Below are 14,844 nucleotides of genomic sequence, written 5' to 3'. Positions count from 1 at the left end.
TTAATATAAAATTTATTTTGGAGAGTATAAAGTCCATTATTTAGAATTATGATTTGGTTTAATATTGGAAGGGCAATTAATCACCTTTTCCTGAAATGTCTGCTTAACCTCCTACTTCAATCCCAAAACAGTCCCCCTCCCCCAAAACATTAATATCATTCAGCCACAAAAAGTTTTGATATAGTAATTTTGTAACCTTGTCTATGTAGTCAAATCAACCTCAAGCAATAGTTGTAATGATTAAAACAATCATATGTCACTTGTGAGTTAATACAGGGCAACTGCATAATTAGCTGTATATTGTCAGGTTTCCTAGTCACAGAACTTTGTACTTTGGCCTCAGTACTATTGTAGCTGTCTGAGATTACTTATTATTTCATTAGCATCCAGTTTCCTTCTTCGATTCAACAGTACGGTCGATGCAGTAAGCAACGCAGACTGCGTGTCTTATTTCCCCTCCCATTTCTTCCCCTACCCCAACCATAGCTACTCATTTCTGGTATGTCATATTTAATATTTAGGTATTGTAGCTCAGTACTAGAGGAATAATTATTTCTTAATCATTCTGCCTTTAGGGGGTCTCCTTTCACGTTTCTGAGGAAAAAGGAAAGCTTTGGTCATTGGGGGTGAGTGCTTCTGTGTTTTCTTTGTAAAGATAGCTCTCTTGTTAAGGCAAGACACTGTGTGTTGAATTCTAATTCCTTTGTGCAAGGGCCAGCCTGTTTCAAAGCAACCCAATGACTAGAGGTGTTCGGATGCTCCAGCCTTGTGATTGACTAGGTTGACTGTGCTTTTTATGTGTGTGTAGAATTCTAAAAGTTGGTGCACCACAGATGAGTAACTGTGAAGTTTAATGCCATAGTGGAGGTAGAACTGCATATCTTCTCTCCCCCAAGCAGGTTTTCTCTGGGGTTACATTTTGTAGGCACTCTGAAGTTCAGGTACCTTTTCTTGTAATCTTTATTGTTTACTGCAGCACAGTGTTACCGCTTTGAGAGCAGGTTGTTGTGTGTGTGTATGATGTAAATATCCCATTTTAAATGTATGATGAAGTGTTTTAGAGTCAAGCTGTAAAATTGATGTTGTTTGAAAAGGAATCCTCTCTTAAAATGGTAAAGAAATATATAGATGCTATTTAACTGCAGTATTTTTAATTCATAAAAATGCAAACTTGGAGAAGCAAATCATACAGTTTCCTTTGATATATTATACATTTGATAAAGATTCAGAAGGCATACTTTATTTCTGAGGTTGGGGATTTTGGATTTAAATTAACACTGGATTAGTTATCTGTCTCTGTCAAGATTACAAAGAGCTTTTGTTGTGATCCATCATAGGGCTTTTGTGTTATATACTGTATGCAGAAGCCATTAACAGGAAGAATAGATCAATGCTGTGAGAAAAAATGTCATCAGATAAAAACTGAGCCTTAAAAAAGCAATTTCAGATTGCATAGCAAGTTTTTTATACAGTACATTAATATATAGTTTAGTCTTCTAGGAGTGGAGAAGAACTTGCAGTCAAAAATTATATAAACATTTTGGCGTTACCTAAATAAAACCCAAAATACTTTCAGATTTTTAAATAAAAAAAAAAATGTGTGCACATCTTACTGCAAGAAAAAAATGAGCATAGAATACAGGGTACTCTGAAGAATAGTTACTGTTGCTAACAGAAAACTAATTCTCTACTTTTGAAATGTGTGTAAGATGCAATCCATACATCAGGTATCCACAATCCATACATGGCTTTTAGCAAACTAGACACCAAATAAATCTGCATATTTATTAACAATAGGTCTTTTGGTGGTACCTGGTTCTAATTGTTTTTTTGTTGTTGTGTTATAATGATTTTTTGTATTTGTTATTCATCTCTGAAATTACAATTCTGTATTGCAAACGAAATGAAAACAGATGCAGACCAGAACTTGAATAAAGTAAAATAATTATTACTTAACAAATTGACACCTTTACTAATTATCTAAGATACAGAAAAATAGACAAAAAACAAAAAAAGTCGATTAGTTTTAAAACTCAATTATTTTTAGATTTGCAGAGAATTAAGTAATCTGTGAGCTATCCTTTGAGCAGATTATTCCTACCTGAATTGAACTTCAGAAATAAGTAACTTTTCCCACTAAACAAAACTGTGGAGGTTTGCAATTTTGATGTGTTATTTATCTTATCTGAAGCATATTGCATATATTCTTTTCAGTAGTGCTCAGTACAAATTCTGAATAGGTCTGTACAGAGAGGAATGGCTCAAGTAGCACTTGAAGGTCTATCCGTCAACTGCGTAAGCACAAATCCAGTGGCCTGGAACTCAAGTAAGCGCTATACAAGGCTTAGAGGGGTACCAGTTTCTAGTCAAACTCATATGCTTGAGTAAAGCAGGATTCAAAGTATAAATCTCTTGATAACACCAGTTGAAGTTGTGAGAGGTTAAAGCAGTGATTCTCAACCAGGGCACCACAACACCTTGAGGTGCCTTGAGATCCTTTCAAGAATGCCACAGGGTCCCACACAATGTCAACTTTCTTAGATCCTGTTTGAATAGAATTAATACAGTGTGAGACTCTCTAAAGTATAAATATTTTGTCATTTACTTTGATAGCTTTGCTGTAAAAGCTTGCCTTCTCTTCTGAAATTTCATTGGCACTGTTGTTAGTTTAGCTGCACTGGCAGACACATGTTCAAGTAGTTAAGCATGTTTTAAGTGCCCCCTTCATATTGCAAAGTTGTTAGCTTTCAAAAGGGGGTTATCTCCTAACATGTACTAACCTGAATACATCACAACATTCCAATGATTTGCAACTGTTGCAAGTGAATCTGGACACCATCCTGTCATACAGGTTTCCCTTGCCAACCACGCTTTTGACTAACCGTGGTTAATGTTCTGTATGCCATTTTGCCTATCACAGTTCTGTGACTAACAAACTAGGTTTTCTTTCATTACTCATAGGCGGAAGGAGGAAAAAAAATTAGTGGGGACTGAGTGCACTCATGCGCACACACTTCCCCCCAGGCGGGAGAGTCTGCAGGGGAAGGGTGGGAGAAGGGGAAAGGGCTGTGGGGGGAGGGCTGCAGCAGTGAGGTGTGGATTCAGGGAGCAGAGGCTAAGCCCAGCTGCAGCTTGCCCATGCCCCATGCAAAGATCAGGGCCCCATGTGTTCCCCCCCCACTCCTCCTTGGCTCCCTGGCACTGTGCCACCTCTGGAGGAGCAGCTAGGCTCCAATTGTCCCTTGACATGGTCCAGCTGGGGCCCTGTTCACGGTGAATCGGGCCCTGCCTAGGCCAGGCCATGGGGTAGTCAGAGCCCAGCACCGCCTCCAGAGGCAGTGCGACACCGGGGAGCCAAGGAGGTGGGCAGGGGGGGTATGTGGGCCCCCAATCTTTGCATGGGGCATGGGCAAGCTGCAACTGGGTTCAGCCTCTGCTCCCTGTGTCCGTGCCTCACTGCCAGAGCTGCCCTATCAACAGTGTCAGGGAACAGCAAGCCCGCTCGCCACTGTGCCCTGCTGCCCTGGTTCCCTCCCCTGTGACCCAGCACGGCAGGGATCAGAGAAGATGAGTGAGGATCTCCTCTCCTGCCGCTGCTTGCCCTGTGCTACCTCCTGTGCTTGGGGCTAAACTGAGGGCAGTGGCCCTCCCCCCAACGAGCCACCCACTGCCTTGTCCTGCTCCCTGCTGGGGTCCCAAGCCCCAAGCACTGCCTGTCTGGGCAGCAGCCCCAGCCCTGCCCAGCTTCCTCCTTACAGGAGCCTCAACCCCCTCTCCCCGACGTACCAGCTGCTGCCAAGTGCAGATGGTCCCACAACTCAACCCAGCCAGGGCACCATTCAAGCCCCTAACCCATTTTCCCCATAAGCCTGTGGTTTTTCCAACTGGGTTTTGCCAATGACAGGAACTTCCAGGAACCTAACCCCTGCAGTTAGTGAAGGAAACCTGTACAGCTTTGTGTTTTATCTCTGCTGTTGCTTTTACCAGTGGAGTTGCCTTTGACTGATAACCAGGGATCAGGGTTTTCCATTTCCCACGAGAAAACAGAGAAAACTATGGATTTTCCTCTTATTGGAGGAAAGCACAAATTTCTCATTTCACCTGGGAAGCCTGTGGATTTTGCAGTTTTGCAAAGGGTTCTCTGGAGGCTTGCAGAGTTCTAGCATGCTGGGGGGAGCGGGAGGAGGGCAGTCACAGGAGGCACCACGTGCAAGTTTATGCACATGGCTGCCAGGTAACCTGGAGAGCAGATCTTGTGGGTAAGTGGGCTGCAGGGAGATTGAGGCCCCCATAGGGAGGGAAGGAGTTGGGCAATGTTGAGATGGTCAGTGCTTGGGGCCCAGGGCTGCAGTGCATGGCCACAGAACTGCCGTGGGGAGTGGGACAGGGTTGCAGGTGGCTTATTGGGAGGGGCCAGCTCCCCACCACTGCGTGCACTCCCAGGGGCTAGAGGACTCGTGCCCCCTAGATCTCTCCAGGGGTGGGTTGCCTGCTGTGGGATCAGGCTCCCCACCCTGCTGCCCTCCCTCAGGGCCTCCACAGCCTGGTGGGTGAGACCCACTGCTGCAGGGCACAGCAGGTCCACGCAAGGATCTCCTTGTGGATGTGAGCTCCACTCTGCCCCAACGATGCTTCGCCCGTGCGTGCCATAGGAGCAGGGCCAGCAGAATAGGGGGTGTGTTCCTTGCTGCTGCCATGCGTGCAGGGGACACGTTGCCAGGGCAGCACAGAGCTCACAGCAGGAAGGAGATCACCATGCGGCCCAGCTGTGCCCTGCAGCACTGCGTCGCACCCACTGGGCTGTGGAGGCCCTGAGGGAGGGCAGCAGGGCAGAGAGCCCAAGCCCACTGCCGGCAACCCACCCCCAGCCCAGCGCACAGATCTGGCGAATATGAGTCGTTCCCGCCCCCCCCCCCCCCGGAAGTGTATGCAATGACAGGGAGCCAGTCCCTCCTTCTACCACCCTCCTGGATGAGCTACCTGCGATCCCATCCAACTCGCTGCTGAGGTCCTGTGGTCGTGCATTGTGGCCCTGGGCCCCATGCCCTGCACACCGCCCAGCTGGCAGCAGACCCTGCCCAGCAGGGCTGCAAAAGCCATGGGGGAGGGCAGCAGGGCATGAAGCCTGAGCCTGCAGCAGGCAGCCCACCTTTACCCCGTCCCACACACAGATCTGGGGGGGCTTAGGTCCCTCCTACCTACCAGGAGTGCATGGAGTGGTGGGGAGTTGACCCTGCTCCCAAAGGAGGAAGGCAGCAGGGCGGGGGTGGGGGGTGAAGGCGGGCTCCATGTTCTGCTCTGCTGCAGCAGTCACTGCCTTCTGCCAGGGTTAAGGGGCTTTAGACCTAGGTCTCTGGCCCCATAGGCCTGGCAGCTGAGGTTGGCAGGGGCCTGTGGGTGGGGAATGAGGGGCGTGAGCAGGGCTGGTGGGGGGAGTGAGGGGCACAAGCAGGGCCAGGGGGGTGTGAGGGGACTTTCATTTTAATCATTCATTGCGGGGGGAGTTATCAGAGAATTTGCTTCTTTTTTTTAATCGGGGAAAGCCAGGATCCGTGCTGCTAACCATAAGTTTAATGCAGACCAAACCATTACTACTGCAAAAAAATGTAATTTTATCCTATTTTCTGTTGCCCACAATTTTCAATAACTCTTCTTTTTAAATTAAAACATTCCCCAAATGATTACAACTAAAATGTTTCTGTGAAAATTGTCTTTTCAACTGTGTAGGTTATTTTAAACTGAAACAAACCCTTCTTTCCTCTCGTTTTCTAGTGTAAGAAATGTTGCTGCTTTTTTCAGTCCACATGACTCAATAAAATTTGGCAAAGAAATAATTTCATTATGATCTGTATTTATGAGCAAAGCCACAATACTGCAAAAACACAAGTGTAAAATTAAATGTTTTGGGGCTTTCTTGGAGGCCCAATTTGGAAAGAATTTAATTATATTTAATAAAAATTGTGAATTCACTGGAATCAATATTTCTTAAAGCTTCAGTAGATCCTAAATTCTGTCTCCTTTGTGACATCACATCAACATTGTCAGCCAGACTTTGTGTCATATATGATTCATCTTTTTAACAACAACAACAACAAAAATCAGGAATGGAAAACATAAAATATTCACAACATCCCACTATAGAAAACATTATTTATATTTTCAAATGTATAACTGTTTTTGCATTTATTAAAATTCATACCGCCTTTGGGGAAGAGAAGTGAGCCAGTGAGATCTTTCTGTTATAAAACTGTCTAGAAATCGAAGAAATTGGAGAATCATCATTTTAATATATTTTTGCTACAGGGTCCATAATCCCAATTATTTCTATCACTTTTCCAATGAATGTCTAAAACCACTGGATTTACATAGTAGTTGGTGGTATATGCCTGTCACTAATGCGTTGAAGAGTTCCTTCCTTCCTCTAATGCCATTTCTTTTCATACCCAGGCCCCAGTCCTGCAATGAGAAGTGCACAAATTCCCTTGCACAATTCTCATTTCTGGATTGGATCTACAGTATAAAAGCCTCTTCCTTTTTGTTTCTATGGTAACTAACACAACAGTGCCTGAGTGTTTCTGAAGGACAAGTAAAAACATAGCCTGACAGTAAAGAGAACCACCTTGACTTGACTTCATACTGTTTATTATTACAATTCTGATTTTAGACATCTGATTTGCAGTCCATTTGAGTTGTTTCAAATCTATGGTATTGTTGTTAATAGACCACTGGTCTGAAAAAAAATATAAATGCATATTTTATAATTTATCTCCACATATAATTGTAGTAGAACTAATGTACTCATGCAATATTTCCATAAGTCCTGATTTGCATAAATGTAAATATGTATTGCATTTTTTTGCAATTATGTTAAACAGTGTTTTGATAATAAAGGACCAGATTCTTGTGAGTCCTACCTTATTGTACAGATGCCCTACTGATTTCAACAAAAGTGTAGTAGCTAACGTGATCTGCTAGTAGCTAGTTAGCATGAGCAAAGGTACATGAATATGGCCTCAATTCTGATGCTGTAACATCAGTATTACATAATACATCTTTCATTGCTGTGTTTCCTGCAAGGTTCTGAATGCTACATTGGTGCTTATATAAAAGTGTATTTTGAAATGCAACTTAATCTCTGAATTTTATTCATTTTTATGTCCTGAACTTGACTCCTTATTCTTTCTTCCAAGCCAACCAAATGGCTTTTTCTGCTAGTTCTTCTTACTGTTTTCATAGATGAGATTTGGGATTCATATGTAAGCAACTTTCAGGCTTTCCTGAAGTCTGTATGCACTACATTCTGGTAGCACATTACTATCTAGGCAAACGCATATGTTGTTGGGATTTGGTTTTGGGGTTGTTGTTTTTTTTAACTGTATTAGATCAATTGTCTCCAACTTTGAAACATACTAATAGCAGGGAGAGAAATAGTAGTTATATTTGGGGATATTTTAAAATATAGGTAAAAATGTGGCAATATACAGGCACAAAAAATCACTAAAGAAATTGTAAGGGTCTCATTTAAACTCATTAAAGCGAGGACATTTAGTACTGCATTTTAGTGTATTGCATAGGACATACAGATACATGACCTTCATTAAAATTAAGGAAATGCTGTCAAGGTTAGTAGTCCCAAACTTAATCAAAAGTAACTTATGTAAAAGTCTTTCTGAACCTGAAATTTGTTTAGCCTTCTGGAAGCAAGACAGAAACAGATTATATTCCAGTTAGTTTTCTAGGCAGCATCTGTGGAGCATCAGGTGTTTTTTTACAATTTATATATAAACTGTGCTATTATTCCTGTTAACCTATCTGACTGTACTTGATGGGAAATTCTGACCTATTACCTCACTAATTGGTGTTTACATTTTTCACAGGATTGCAGTAATCTAACATTTCTTTTTACCTGTTGCAGTTTTGAAACATTCCTACACAGGATTGTTCTGCAAAAGGAAAATGACCTCTCTGCCTCTGGTGCTCCCTCCAGTATTCCTTCAGCATTAACAGCAGGATGAAATTGGCACCATCTTTGTCACTTTAACAGTGCTGGTCCTGCTGGGAATGTGTTATGTGTATTCAGGAGTAGAAGTGCCACAGGCAAATTCCTCTACTGTTGTGGTAGACACCTTAAAAAAGGTGACATTTTATAAGGAAAATGTCCCCAGAAGCCCTCAGCAGCTGAAGAAGTTTGGCTATATAGGCATGTAACATAGATTAAATAACTATCTCACTTTCCAGGAAAATTTATTCAAATTCCATGAAAACTGTACTTTGAAAAATGTAGTAATTGTTTTTCATAAGTGCTGTTATACATTGCTTTTAAAATAGCAGTAATTAAGGGAAGAAGACAAAAATAAATTTCATCCACTTAAAATAGTTGTTATAGCTCTCAGAATGTGTAATGTAGTGGATATTTTAATGAAAATATAAAATAAAAGCCCGCACCAGAAGAAAAAATTGCTAACAGTTTAGCTATAAGTGTCTCCCAGGAATAGGAAACCAAATTGATTTGGAATGAAAGTTGAGTTGTACATCTGGTATTCGAATGCATTATTTTGTGCTTTTAAAAAAATGCAGTAAATATTGTGCCGCATATACTTAGGAAAAGTCTTTAGGATTTGGTAGTGAAAAGTCTGATCATACAGGGACTTCACATGCAGATCATCATTGGAAATGCCAAATGTGCACAACTTAGTTACTGGTTTGCTCTTGTATTAGATAATATTTCCTTAGGTATGCATTAGCTTTATTGTTATCTATCGCACATTAAAAAAGAGAATAAGGTGTAAAAGAAGGCCTTGTTCAAAGTCCACTGAAGTCTATGGATAGACTCCAATTGCCTTTTATAGGCTTTAGTTTTCTTGTACTCCTAGGAAGCCTGATCCTGGATTTCTAGTGAATGCAAAACTTTGGTGGACATGGCCTGTCCCCAATATTTTTAAAAATTTCTTCATCAGTATTTTATTAATTTTGGGTTCTGTCCATAAGCAGAGTAAGATTTTTTTTTCTCTTTTATTTTTTTTTAAGTCTCTCAAATTTCAGCTAAAATAAAGTTTTAGTACTGTTGTTATTGCATACTTTTTTTAAAGAACTCATCACCTCAGCATCTGAAGCCTGAGGCTTTGCACATTATACCCTTTATACTTCCACTGGTATAAAATCAGTGGAGAAAATAAAGCATTATAGTTTTCAGTTGTATCTTGACTGAATGATTTAAAATAAAAACAGAGCAAATACCACTTACTATCAGCAGAATTGTACAGTCAATTAACATTTTTATAGTTTCCTTTATGTTCAGGAACACTGAATATTGTACAAAATTCTTTTTTGTGTGTAGATTTTTACTTTACATTATTTAGAAGTTTGCAGTGTTTCTCCAGGCTGGTTTTGACCTCTGTTCAGCAAGAAATGGATTTTTCCCTCCTTGCATTTTGATAAAATGGCAGACCATGAGTTTCTGTTGTTTACACAACGGTATCATTGATGAAACAATCAAGGGGGTGCTTAACTCTGGAATTAATTTGTAACTGCTGCTTTAAACACTGTTCACATATTGGTTGTTTTGTTTTGAGGTATTTTTATTTTTCATTGTGAAACTAAAGCAAGAAGTCCATGAATACAGAGTTAAGGTTCTTCACCAAGTGCATGTATTCCACGATGGAGTTCAAATACATCTGAGTCTGTAGAAGTTCTACAAACATTCAGTCTGTGCATGTACTGCAAAGGAAGACCTGGGGGTTAGAGTGGACCATAAGCTGAATATGAGCCAACAGAATGCCTTTGTTGCGGGAGGAAAAAAAAAGCTGGTAGCATACTGGATTATATTAACAGGGGGTTTTCTTCTCAATCAAGGGAAGTGATTCTTCCTCTCTCTTCAGTCTTGGAGAGGCCTCACTTGGAGTACTGTGTCTACTTTTGGGCCACACTTCAAGAAACAAGTGGCCAGATAAGAAAAAGTCCAACAGACAGTAATAAAAATTACTGCAGTGCTGGGAAACCTGATTTACGACCAGGGACCCTGGTTTTCTCTGGTCAAAAATTGCAAATTCTCTGATTTTATCTCCCCTCCCCATTCCCCCCTATATTTTTCCATGATTAAAATGAAACACCACTCTATATATATAGGTATCAGTTGAACACTGTTTTATTGATACATTTACAATTTTAAAGCAATTTGGAAGCCTAACAATCACTATGATAAAATAAATATAAATACCTATAAATTTTGGCGTTTGATTTGGGGTTTTTTTATCTGGAAAATCAGAGATCCCCTGCCCCCTTTGCCACATCTGTTCTTCCCCGCCCCCCAGCACTGCTTTGTGGTGCTGAGCAGCCTTGATGTGCTGGTGCCCTTGCTCCTCACTCCCAAGCCACAGACCCCACACCTGCTCCTCACCCTCCACTCAGAGCCCCCTGTGCCCTGCTGTTGCCTCTCACTTCCCATCCCCAGCCCTGCCGGAGGGGACCACCAGCTGCCAAGGCTACGGGGCCAGGGACCTGGGTCTGTAGCCCTTTGGCCCCTGCAGCAGCTCTTGACCTATGGTTGCCATCCTTCAGAGGCAGCAACTGCTTCAGCAGAGCATAGAGCCTGGCTCCTAAACCCCAACAGGCAGCACATCTGGAATAGAGCCCAGCAGGTGGGGGTGGGGTGGTGTACGGGCTGCCTGCTGTGAGCTTGGGCTCCCCCTGCCAGGGCCTCCAGGGTCTAGCAGGCAGGACCTGGTATGGCAGGGCAGGGAAGATCAGTGCCACTGCTGCAAGCCCTGCACCACCATAGTGAAGCACCCCCTGCCCACCCAGCAGCAGCAAGGGGCACAACTCCACGCCGCCAGCCCTGCTGCTGCTGGACGAGCAGGGGGTGCCTCGCCATGGTAGTGTAGGGCTTGCAGTGGTGGCACAAGCCTCCCTGCCCTGATCTGCCCAGCCACACCAGGTCCCTCCCATTGGGAAGCAGAGGCTCTGGGGGGCGAGGAGGGGGCAGGGGAGCCGGCAACGGGCAGCCTACCCCCACCCCACACACAAATCTAGGGGGCACAAGCCTCCCATGCACGCTTCTGCGAGTGCATGCAGTGGTGGGGAGCCAGCCCTCATTGCCATCTCCTGGACAAGCTGCTTGCGGCCCCATCCTGCTTCCTGCCCAGGTCCTGCAGCTGCACATTCTGGCCCCGAGCCCCACAAACCACTGTGGCTGGGCAGCAGCCCCAGCCCTACTCAACTCCCTCCATCTATCCCTCTCCCTATGGGGGGGCCTCAGTCCTCTTCCTGTCCCCACCCCCCAACTTATCTTCAGGGATCTGCTCTTTGCTGCCTCGCAACCATGTGTATGTGCCCATATGCAAGGAGAAACCCAGTTTCCCATGTTTTTCTCCTTCGAAAGAGGAAATTCAGGTTTTACCACATTTTTCTGTGATGAAAACATGGATCCCTGCTTATAACAAAAGGTTGAAATAATTAGGATTGTTTATTCTGGAGAATAGAAGACGGAGGGAGGGGATTTGATAACTTGTCTTCAAATTCCTGAAGGGCAATTATAGAGAAGATGGAGATGAGCTTTTCTCTGTGGCTGTAGGGGGATAGGATTAGGAGCTTTTGGACTAAGAGGGGTCAACCATTAGAACGGACTACCTAGAGAAGTTGTGAAATCTCAATCCCTGGAAATTTTCAAGAGCAGGTTAGATGGACATTTCAGTGGACTAGTTTAATCAAAGACAATCCTGCCTTGAACAGAGGGCTATTTTTCAGATGGCTATGTGGGGTCCCTTCCAACCCTACTTTCTGAGTAGCCATGTCCACTCCTTAGGTTCTCATTTTATTTGTATGTGTATATGCTGTCAGTTCTTTAGCTATTAATGAGATTTCAATAGATTTGGGATAATTTGGGTGGAATGATCTCCTTTCTTGTTCTTTTTCCTTCTTTCTGCTTTCGTCTTTTAATTATTCCTTTTAACAGCAGGGAGAGTATTATGCCTGCAAATCACCAGATTTTAAGTATGTGATCTGTCAGTGCTGCTTTCTCTTAAACAATGACCACGGCAGTTGTCTTTATTGCCTAGGGGGAGGCTCATGTCCCTGCAGAATGTAATAGCTGTTCAGTTGTTTTCTTGAAGTGTAAAAGAACACTTGAAGTTGCTTAGTTATACAAGAACTGGAGTTTTGTGATGTATTGTCCCTCTGTATATTCCCACTATGTGTCCTCATTGCCCTTTTCTTGGATTCTTATGGGCTCTAGGGGATCCATGGCAGATAAAAACTACATTATTGTACACTGCACTTTACACTCTTGATATGTCATGCAAGGACAAATAGGGTGTATATGAAGATCAAAGAAACACTGCTGGGAAAATAAATCCAGTGTCAGGTGCATGGAGTACCTGTGTATGCCACGCGGGTATACACACAGGGACAACTGGAAGAATTTCAGTTATTGTAGAGGTTTGATCCCAGATTCTTTTTTACAAAATCTCATTGTTACATTCTCCATACATTATCTCTTCTTCCAAAGAAAAAATGTTTAATCAAGTTAGTGATGTATCAGATCCATTTTTTTTTCTTTTTTGGAAAAATGGCTTAATTTACACATTTCAAGTGTGTTGGATTCAGTTGTTTTCAAGTAGAATTTGTATAGGTTATGCTGGGTTGATAACAACAGTATATTTTCTGTAGGAACAATGAATTTCATGGCGTATGGAAAATTTCCACAAATAAATCTTCATGAGTATAAGGAATGCTGTAGGGTTGGTTGGCTTGCTTTGGAAACTCCTTACAAATAGGTTTTCTCGGTCTTGGAAGTTACAAACCTTTTAGTCCGCACCTAGAGGGATTTCAGCAGGATTTCTTTGATGCTATTACACAACAAAGGAGGGTTTTCTGTCTTTTTCAGAAAAAAACATGAATAGTAAGAAAATGTTAGTGATATCACTGACATAGATTAAAGTTCACGAGGTTGAAAAGGAAATTATTTTTATTTGAAAAATAGATTAATACATCCAAGTTTTCAAGCCAAATAAATCCCTTCTTCACCAAAATGTAAAAGCAAATTTTGCTCATTAATTATAATATTTAGACTGTACAGAATGATTTGTACCAAAATAATTACAAACAGTTATAATGTTTTCTGTCACTTCTCCTCAGGTGGGCTGGCCTGCTGATACATCTCAGAATGCCATTAGTGAAAAGAAATATAGACCCGCGGCACTTGTGTCACACAGCACTGCCCAGAGGCATCAAGAATGAACTGGAATGTGTCACTAATATCTCCTTGGCAAATATAATTAGACAACTGCAGGGTGGGACTTGATTTTTAAACAGCAGGGTGGGTTGATTTAAATCAAGGATTTAAATCACCAAAAGAAAACCCTGATTTAAGTCATTGATTTAAATCAAGTTTCCCACTGATACTACTTCACATATTTCTTAAACAATGGTGCAAATCTGATCACTAAAACGTGTTAATTTACAACTCAATACAGCATTTTACAACATCTGTCCTTAAACTTTTTTTTAATTTTCAAATTTTATTAACTCTAACAGACAAGTCATCACAACACTAAATGTACACTGTCCTTAAAACTTCTACAACTAGATTCATCTTTCCCACTCCCACTGTCATTTTTATTCATAGACTGAAACAGAAATATGAGTTTTCCTGCTTTTTCAACTCCAAGTCTGATTTCTTAGCTTTGAGTGAATAGTACCAAAAGATGAAAATATTCTCTCTGCCTGCAGAGGAAGCTACTGCTGTGAAAAGTTGGCTTAGCAACTGAAGGAACTCTGTTTCAAGGTGCCTGGCTAATGATTTCCACCAATTCAGGGGACTGACTTTGTTCAAAACATCATCAGTAAACATGTACTGTTTAAATGGTTCCCCTCCAGCCCTGAAATTTATTATGACTGGCATAACTGAGGAGTGATTTTGAGATGCTCATGCCATGGCAGCACCAGCATCTTCTTCAGAAGTTAGGCATCTACCTTTATATCTGGGGTTGAGAATGTTTGCAAGAAAATGAGGTGGAGTTAGCACTTGATCCATTTGCTTCTTTATTGCCTGCAGTTTAACTTTTCTGGTTAGGTATTTCTTTCTTCAATGTCTCTTGAAGTGCCTTCCAAATTTCGACAGCATCAGCAATGCAGCAACAATCTCTCTGAAGTTTGTTTAAGGCTATGGATGTATAGGCTTCAGTATACTGAGCATATCCTCTACATTCCTTTTTAATCCAATGTTAGATAGTTTGGATGAGATGCTTCCATCTATTTTATCTTGGTTTTCTTCACAAATTGTTATGAGAATGGGCCAGTTCTTAATCACTTGTTCAAAACAATCAGACTACAGAATTCTATTGAACATCTTGAGGGAGAATTAGTTTGGATCCTCCTGCTCTCTTCAGTGAAGCTGAAGCAAAATGGTTGTTACAGAAGTATTTTGCTGATTTCAACATTTTCTTTTATTCATGGAGAAGTACTTAAGTCTTTGGCTAAAAGATGCATTCAATGGGCACTGCAGCATATGTTATTAAGGAGCATCATTTCCATTTCTTCTTCTAAGTATCTTCTCATCTTTGCTGCGTTTGCAGCATTGTCTGTGACAAAACTGCACGTGACAGTTGAAATTTTGCTCACAGTTTATTACAACTTTCACTGCCACTTTTAAATATTCTGCTGTGTGGGCATTTCCTGATGTATCTATTGTTTCTGGAAAGATATGCAACCCCATCTTCTGTTGTCACGCAGGCACATATTACTGGATCATTGTGTGTATTGCTCCACCCATCAAGGCTTAAACTGGCAAATTTCCCCTCAGTATTTCTTGCACACTGTTCAAGTTCCTTCTCATACACTGTATCTAGC

The 14,844-nt window shown here is 41.9% G+C and overlaps 1 protein-coding gene across 1 annotated transcript in view; it reads left to right on the top strand.

Annotated features, from left to right (window-relative positions):
* The first annotated feature begins 607 nt into the window (after positions 1–607).
* The window catches only part of WASF1 (WASP family member 1), a 70,060-nt gene continuing 55,823 nt past the window's right edge, over positions 608–14,844 (top strand). Inside the window, 3 exon segments of the mRNA XM_090037899.1 lie at positions 608–626; positions 13,132–13,286; positions 13,678–13,683. Of these exon segments, the coding sequence (XP_089894025.1) occupies positions 13,160–13,286; positions 13,678–13,683 (133 nt within the window). The 5' untranslated portion in view covers positions 608–626; positions 13,132–13,159.

The sequence above is a fragment of the Crocodylus siamensis genome, chromosome 1 (assembly GCF_052110815.1).
Source record: "Crocodylus siamensis isolate JL-2025a chromosome 1, ASM5211081v1, whole genome shotgun sequence".
Lineage (NCBI taxonomy): Eukaryota > Metazoa > Chordata > Crocodylia > Crocodylidae > Crocodylus > Crocodylus siamensis.
This window is presented reverse-complemented; position numbering and strand designations above follow the sequence as displayed.